The 8,408-nt window shown below is 36.8% G+C and overlaps 1 protein-coding gene across 9 annotated transcripts in view; it reads left to right on the top strand.

Annotated features, from left to right (window-relative positions):
• The window catches only part of LOC105479570 (melanocyte inducing transcription factor), a 224,152-nt gene extending 220,171 nt beyond the window's left edge, over positions 1 to 3,981 (top strand). For all 9 annotated transcript variants that reach the window (XM_071092073.1, XM_071092075.1, XM_071092074.1 and 6 more), the window contains one exon: positions 490 to 3,981. In XM_071092073.1, coding sequence (XP_070948174.1) covers positions 490 to 891 — 402 coding nt within the window. In that variant the 3' untranslated portion in view covers positions 892 to 3,981. The remainder of the gene's footprint in view (positions 1 to 489) is intronic.
• The last annotated feature ends 4,427 nt before the right edge of the window (positions 3,982 to 8,408 follow it).

Here is an 8,408-nt window from a genome sequence, read left to right on the forward strand (position 1 = left end):
CTATAAAACACCTAAAACTTTATTTCATATACTACCAGTGGTACTTCTACTATACTTTAGAACATACAGAGCTTATTAATTTAAAAGAACAAAAAAACTTTTATTTTGAGGATTTATTGTTTTCCAAGTATCTGATTTTTAATAATAGACTTTATTTTTTAGGACACTTTTTGGTTCGCAGTAAAATTGAAATAATGCTGCAGCTATTTCCCATATACCTCTTTCCCCCAAGCATGCACGGCCTTCCCCATTATCAGCATTCCCTACCAGAGTGGCACATTTATTAGAATCAATGAACCCGCAGTGACATTTCATTTCCCTCCAAAGTCTATACTTTACATTCCCTCTTGGTGTTGTACATTTTGTGGGTTTGGCCAAATGTCTAATGACATGCATCTACCATTACAGTATCATATAGAGTGGTTTCACGGGCTTAAAAGTCCTCTGTGCTCTGCCTATTTCAGTGTTTTATCTTTACTCTTATTATAGGAACTTGAAATGCAGGCTCGAGCTCATGGACTTTCCCTTATTCCATCCACGGGTCTCTGCTCTCCAGATTTGGTGAATCGGATCATCAAGCAAGAACCCGTTCTTGAGAACTGCAGCCAAGACCTCCTTCAGCATCACGCAGACCTAACTTGTACAACAACTCTCGATCTCACGGATGGCACCATCACCTTCAACAACAACCTCGGAACTGGGACCGAGGCCAACCAAGCCTATAGTGTCCCCACGAAAATGGGATCCAAACTGGAAGACATCCTGATGGATGACACTCTTTCTCCCGTTGGTGTCACTGATCCACTCCTTTCCTCAGTGTCCCCCGGAGCCTCCAAAACAAGCAGCCGGAGGAGCAGTATGAGCATGGAAGAGACGGAGCATGCTTGTTAGCGAATCCTCCCTGCACTGCATTCGCACAAACTGCTTCCTTTCTTGATTCGTAGATTTAATAACTTACCTGAGGGGGTTTTCTTGATACTTTTCCTTTAATATGAAATTTTTTTTCATGCTTTATCAATAGCCCAGGATATATTTTATTTTTAGAATTTTGTGAAACAGACTTGTATATTCTATTTTACAACTACAAATGCCTCCAAAGTATTGTACAAATAAGTGTGCAGTATCTGTGAACTGAATTCACCACAGACTTGAGCTTTCTGAGCAAGAGGATTTTGCGTCAGAGAAATGTCTGTCCATTTTTATTCAGGGGAAACTTGATTTGAGATTTTTATGCCTGTGACTTCCTTAGAAATTAAATGTAAAGTTTAATTGAAAGAATGTAAAGCAACCAAAAAGAAAAAAAAAAGAGGAAAAGAAATCCGTACTAACCCTTTTCCATTTTATAAATGTATTGATTCATTGGTACTGCCTTAAAGATACAGTACCCCTCTAGCTTTGTTTAGTCTTTATACTGCAAACTATTTAAAGAAATACTGTATTCTGTAAAAGACAAAAAAAATGCAGTCTTTTCATGAAGATCGTCTGGTTAGAAAACATAACTGATACCAACTGAAACTGAAGGGAGTTAGACCAAGGCTCTGAAATTTAAAGTCTAATCTCGCTCTCTTTTATTCTGTGCTGTTACAGTTTTCTTCATCAATGAGTGTGATTCAGTTTTTCATAAGATATATTTTATTTTGAAATGGAAATTAATGTCCTCTCAAAGTAAACTATTGAGGAGCACTGAAAGTATGTTTTACTCTTTTTTTTGTTTTGTTTTTTCATTTTTGCTTTTGATAAGAAAACCGAACTGGGCATATTTCTAATTGGCTTTACTATTTTTATTTTTAAATTATGTTTTACTGTTCATTTGATTTGTACAGATTCTTTATTATCATTGTTCTTTTCAATATGTTTGTATTAATTTGTAAGAATATGCATCTTCAAATGGCAAGTTTTCGATATTTTTACAACTCACTGGTGGTTTTCCGCATTCTTTGTACACCCATGAAAGAAAACTTTTATGCAAGGTCTTGCGTTTAAAAGACAGCTTTGCGAATATTTTGTAAATTACAGTCTCACTCAGAACTGTTTTTGGACACATTTAAGGTGTAGTATTAATAGGTTAAAACCAGGCTTTCTAGAAAGAATAAACTTACATATTTATTTTTAGGATATGAAAATAGCAATATTCTTGGAGACCGATAACCATAGCATTAATACGCCCATTCTGGTCATTTAAATTGGGGTTTATTTCAGCAAACTTGCTGAATTTATTTTTAAGAAAGAAATACTGTATTGGCAAATTACTGTTACTTGATAACAATGTTTTAACAAGGAGCAATGTTGTAAAGTTAGTTTCAGTGCATTATCTACTTGTGTAGTCCTATGCAATAACAGTAGTGTTACATGTATCAAGCCTAGATGTTTTATACAGATGCCATATAGTGTTATGAGCCAGGCTGTTGAATGGAATTTCTCAGTAGCAGCCTACAATTGAATAGCAAGTGGCATAAAGCATATCCATTCAGAATGAAGTGCCTTAAATATAGCAGTAGTCTTTTTTGGACTAGCACTGACTGAACTGTAATGTAGGGGAAAGTTTCACGATGGTATCTATAGTCAAGAGGAACATGTAGCATGGTGCCTATGTAGACAATATAAGAGCTTCCAATTTTCCTTCAGATATTTTTAATATTAAATATATTTTAGTGACAGAGTGCCAACTTCTTTCATCAGGAAACCTTATTCAGGAGGGTTTTTAAAAAGTGTTTAAATGTCAAATGTGAACTGGTGATGGGTGATGGAGGGTTCAGAGAGGAGTGATCGTCAGATGTGTGAATGGATGGTTTAAGTGAAAATAATCAACTGCATAGTTCCCACGCAAGCTGGGCAATGAGAATCCTTGGAAACATTGGTGATGCTATCAGTTTTATAGCTTTATTACTTAAGGGGGTAGGGAAAATTAGTTCCCATTCTTTCAACCCCCTTAACTGTATTGCTCTTTTCCTAGAATAGTGATGCAAATCTGCATGAACAACTAATTGTACCATAGTGTTCATTGATACAATCATAGCATTGTCTGTTTTTCTCTTCATATTTATATGGGGGGGAGGGCACTGGATGCAAAAGTTGAAGATCGTGACGCTATGATGTTAGTTTTCCTTAGCTGATTTTGAGGGTTTTTAAAAATAAAGCAAGATTGACTAACCTACGGCCAAGGGAACAGGACTATGGTTTAGCAACCATATAGAAAGCTTTGTTGAAAGAAAGTATGGCATCTTGTACCACTGCCCTGACTGTCGCAACTCCTAACCTTGCCATTGCCTGCCTCCCCGTCCCCTTCTCTTAAGAGACAATTTCTGCAGGTGGCAGGTGAGCAAACCCAGGAGAATGCTGCAATCTTGGGGGTGGTTTTATTTATTTATTTTTTTGCCAAATAGAGTGTGGATTCGTTTTAGGGGCTAGTTAAGCCAAGAGGCAGTGGTTTGGGCTTGTTGTTTGTAACGAGAAAATGATCCACACCACTCCCCCCATTCCCGGGTGCAGAATTGTGACTCGGGGTTGGGCCTCTGTATGGAGTGACCAAAATGCCAAAATTGTCTGTCTGCCTCTGAGTAGGGCAATGGAAATACCAAACCTTCTGACTTTGCCAAAAAGCATACAAGCAACCTGGTCATACATAGGATGACAAAATTCTTTCTGGTTGTTTTTAAACAATAAAGCAATAAGAACAAATACAATACATAGGAAGTTAAAAGCACAAAGGAATGAACTTATTAATATTTTTGAAAAATGCACTGGGAAAAAGTTGATGTCAATAACAGTATAAAACAGCCCTATTTCTTGATAAAAATGCCAAATGACTGTCTCTTGCAGATGCTTGGTACTGTAATGTTAATAATAGTCACCTGCTGTTGGATGCAGCAATAATTTCTGTATGGTCCATAGCACTGTATATTATGGATCGATATTAATGTATCCAATGAAATAATCGACTTGTTCTTGATAGCCTCATTAAAGCATTTGGTTTTTCACATAGTGGTGGCCTATTGTGTTAATGCCAATTTTGAATGTTATCTGCCTTATCAAAAAATGGTAGTGCACATTTTCTTCTGATTTAATGAATAACAAATTGCATGAAAATTTAGAGAATGCCAGTAAGTACTTTTTTTGTTTAAAATGCCACTCTAAGATGTTACTTTTTGGTTTTAAACATTTTTGATTACTTTTTGACTTACACTCAGATGAGCTATAATTATGCAGCTTTTTTATCCCCCTCTGAATTTGGGGAGATTTTAAACTCCCAAATGCCAAGACTTCATTTTAGATATAGGAGTTTTATTTAAAATGTTTCAGTAAGAGGTGGCTTTAAAAAAGAGAAATTGTCAGAGAAACCCTTGCATATTTACAGAAAAGATACTGGGTTTTTAAAATACAAATTTACAATAATGAAAGCTTAATATACCCAGGCTGCCAGCTCCTGGTTGCTTTTTTTTTTTTTTTTTTTAATACACTACTTAAGAATCATTTGATAAATGTTGGATTTGAATTGGAAAATGTCAGACAAAACATGTCTTTATTCCCTAGCTAGACCTTAAACTTCTGCCCTTTTAAAAAATATATTCTGGTTTAACCTCTGGAGAAAATGAGCAAGAAACTTCCTGTAATGCTCCTGAGCTGTCAGCTTTTTCCTAAGTTTAATTTTCTTCTTAAATTGTAATATACAGTAATCAAGGCCTTTCTTTTTCAGGCCTATTGGAATTATTTTTATTTTCCCTAGAAGTACAACTGTAGGACCCCTTAAAAACATGTAAAAGTAGGAAGATTTCCTTTTGGAACAAGAGAAAATATTCTGGGCACAATCAAAAGCAAGTAAGCTGAAACTTGGGGCTTTTCATCTCCGGGGGATCTGCAGAAATACCTTCACTCACATTTCTGTCCTGGTATTTACCAGTAAACAGTCATTTCACAGCCCATAAGGATCCTTCATCTTTAGCTTCCCCCCCCCCCCCCCCGCCACACACACACAATTACGTGTTATAATGGTGTTACCTGAAGATTGGACATTTGCCTGCAATGTGTATGACTTCATTTGATATCCGCAGACTTAATTTCTTAAAATTTTATTAAGCCAATTCACTTTCAAATAAATTACATCCGTTCAGTCACCACACATGGCCTCTCAGTTAATCTTCCTGGGTTTGAACCTTATCTCTGCCCATGTCTTGCTCTGTGATTTTGCACAAGTTATTTGGCCTCCCTGTGCCTCAAAAGTAGCTACCATACAGTGGTCTTGTGAAGACCATTCGAGTTAATAATACTAGAATTTGTGCATGATAGCACATAGTAAATGCTCAGTAAAGGATAGCTTTTCTTATAATCACCTTCATTACTAAAACGGAAAATACTTTCTGGACCAACTAAAATCATCACCTGTATTAGCAGTGACATGCACACCACATTTGGCAAAGCACTGAATTACAACATAGATTGAAGATGTGTGTAAACCGGCCAGGGGACGGAGCCCCAGGCCATTTTGGAGAAAGGAACCTTGCTGTTTATAAGACCTAGGGTAGGAATATTTTAGAGAATTAATAATAAACTCAATGTATCACATTAAAATATCTTCAGCACAAATGACCTAAAATTTAAATTGTTTTATTTATTTATTTATTTATTTATTTATTTTTTGAGACGGAGTCTCGCTCTGTCGCCCAGGCTGAAGTGCAGTGGCCGGATCTCAGCTCACTGCAAGCTCCGCCTCCCGGGTTCACGCCATTCTCCTGCCTCAGCCTCCCGAGTAGCTGGGACTACAGGCGCCCGCCACCTCGCCCGGCTAGTTTTTTTTTTTTTTTTTTTTTTTTTTTTGTATTTTTAGTAGAGATGGGGTTTCACCGTGTTAGCCAGGATGGTCTCGATCTCCTGACCTCGTGATCCACCCGTCTCGGCCTCCCAAAGTGCTGGGATTACAGGCTTGAGCCACCGCGCCCGGCCAATTTAAATTGTTTTAAACCGTACATTCTGCATGTATGCTTCTGCCATGAGAATAATTATATTATTTTCATAAAATATGCCTTACTGAAGCTGAAATCTTTATTATATTCTTTTGAAAAATTAAACTTTTTAATCCTTTGCGATATACACTGATATACAGCTAAGAGTGGTGTCTTGACTATATCCTGTCTTCAGTTTCCTATCAATATTGAAATGTTTTTCAGGATTTTATTTTCAATTGTACTTACATTTGATGACTTCTTTGGAAAACCATCTGAGAAGTTAATCTTCCTAATCCAGCCTACATAAATGAACTGTTAGAATTACCCTGTTTTTATTTTTTTGTGTATGCCAAGATTTAATGCATAGCCAAGTAGCACGAGGAAAGCTCCTTTAAGAGGAGTGTTGTAAAGTTAGATTTTCATTATATTTAGAGAGAAGTGGTGATGATCTCTTAATTCTTTGCTGCCACATCTGAGGCTCAATAGCAGTGGCTTTATGTCTGCACCCATAATAACATGAATCCATAATACACATCTGAACAGAGTGTAAGTGAAGAAGCTTTGATTATCCTGCTTTTTCCAAGAGGCATATATCCTCCTCCCCTCAAAAAAAGTGTGGAGTAAACCTGCCATATTAAAATTGTCAAGGTCCTGTATATAGCATAAAATGTAGACATGGTTAATTGTATTTGTGTTCAATATTTGTAGGTCTTTTGAGCCTATTACCTATACCAGATACACTAGAAAGTAATATGAGTATACACAAAACCAAATAAATTTCAGCAACACATCTAAATGGTAAAGACAGTTTGCTTTTGAAAAATTTGCATTTTAAATTTCTAATTATGGAGTCAGTTGAAGATATATCCAAATGGGTGCAATTGTCACTCAAAATTCCTTACATATTATTCAGACAGCAAAATCTATGTAAATAGAAACCACGAAACTAGTGTTTCCCAAACTTCACTTTATGGAGCTAGTTCCACAAGCTGTTGCACAAGTTGCTTTGAGGAATGGGGGTTTGGAGGTGGGCTGGGGTGGGGAAATGCTATACTGTAGTTAATTTTGAGGAAGTTAGCTTTGGGAAATGCTGAGCTAAACAAATTTGAACAGGTATCTCTACGGCAAGGCTTCTCACATTCTAAATTATGCTAATGGGATTGAGAGTTTGTAACATTTCCCCATCTCGTTTGGCCACAGGACTGTGTGTGTGTGTGTGTGTGTGTGTGTGTGTGTGTGTGTGTGTGTGTGTAAGATACCTGCTAATTGTTCCAAAGAACACCGTTTGGGAAATTCTGGAGATTTTACACAAATTATTTAAACTCAATAAATATATATTTTTTTGTTTTCCTAAAGCAAATATGCTTACATTTGTTTATGATTCCACAGGTAGAAGTCATTGTCATTAAAAAATTATTACTCCAAAGAAACAAATTAGCTTAGGTTTTCATCTCCATTGAAAATATAAAATTCTGATTAAGGAAAATATTGGCATTAAAAAATTGTTATTCCTGAATTTAAAAAGTAACATGTTTTCATTTTCAAAGAAAATATTCACTCTGGTTATGCACATGTTCAATGTACTTTTTCTATAAGTGGTAATATAAGAAGTTCTTTATGTTGAATGTCTCCCACATCTTTAAATATGGACAACCTAATGTTTAGGAAATATTTGGTTTGTAACTTTAGGTTCTGCTCACTGGTTTTTGCTGGAAGGACATTAGGAAGAATTGTATGGTATTCAGAATTGATGTAGGCTTGTCAATGACTCTTTTTCAATGAAGGTAAGTCCTGACAGATGGACCAGATTGTATCTCCAAAGTTCTGTTGTTAATTGGTTATAGGCCAACCCACAAGAGCTATATTAATTCTTATATGCCTGTAGTATATTATAGGACTTACTAAGGTTGTTCTAGCATTTAAACACTGTATTACAAAGCCCAAGGGAAAATACATTAACACGTCTTTTCCACTCCTTACAGATGAGATCACAGATTTCTTTCATTCAATGTCTTTTAAAAATACTTTTCAGCCCTCACTCTTCGCCTAGGAATAAACGGTGAACAGAGGAATTTCACTCCAGTGGAATGAAGGAATTTATTGGCTCATATTACCATAAAGTCCAAATGGCAAATATAACTTCATGTATGCCTGGGTTCAAGGGCTCAAACAAGCATTCAATCTGCCTGTCTGTAATTTTCTTGGCGCCAACCTCCTCTTGGAGGCAGGTCTTCTCCATGAGGTCCCCTCTGGCAGTTTCAAAGTCCTGTAGACAGCCAGCACCTCTTTCCCAGTTGCTATGGTGAAGTCCCTGTAGTAGTTCTGATCAGGCCTACTTGGCTATGATCACCATAACCCAAAAATGGAACACACCAGTGGGCCAGGTCTGAGTCACGTGTCCACTCTGCCAGATTCACTCAGCAGCACCTAAACCTTGTGGACCAAGAGACAAGGAGGTGGGACTCACCC

Source organism: Macaca nemestrina, chromosome 2, assembly GCF_043159975.1.
Source record: "Macaca nemestrina isolate mMacNem1 chromosome 2, mMacNem.hap1, whole genome shotgun sequence".
NCBI lineage: Eukaryota > Metazoa > Chordata > Mammalia > Primates > Cercopithecidae > Macaca > Macaca nemestrina.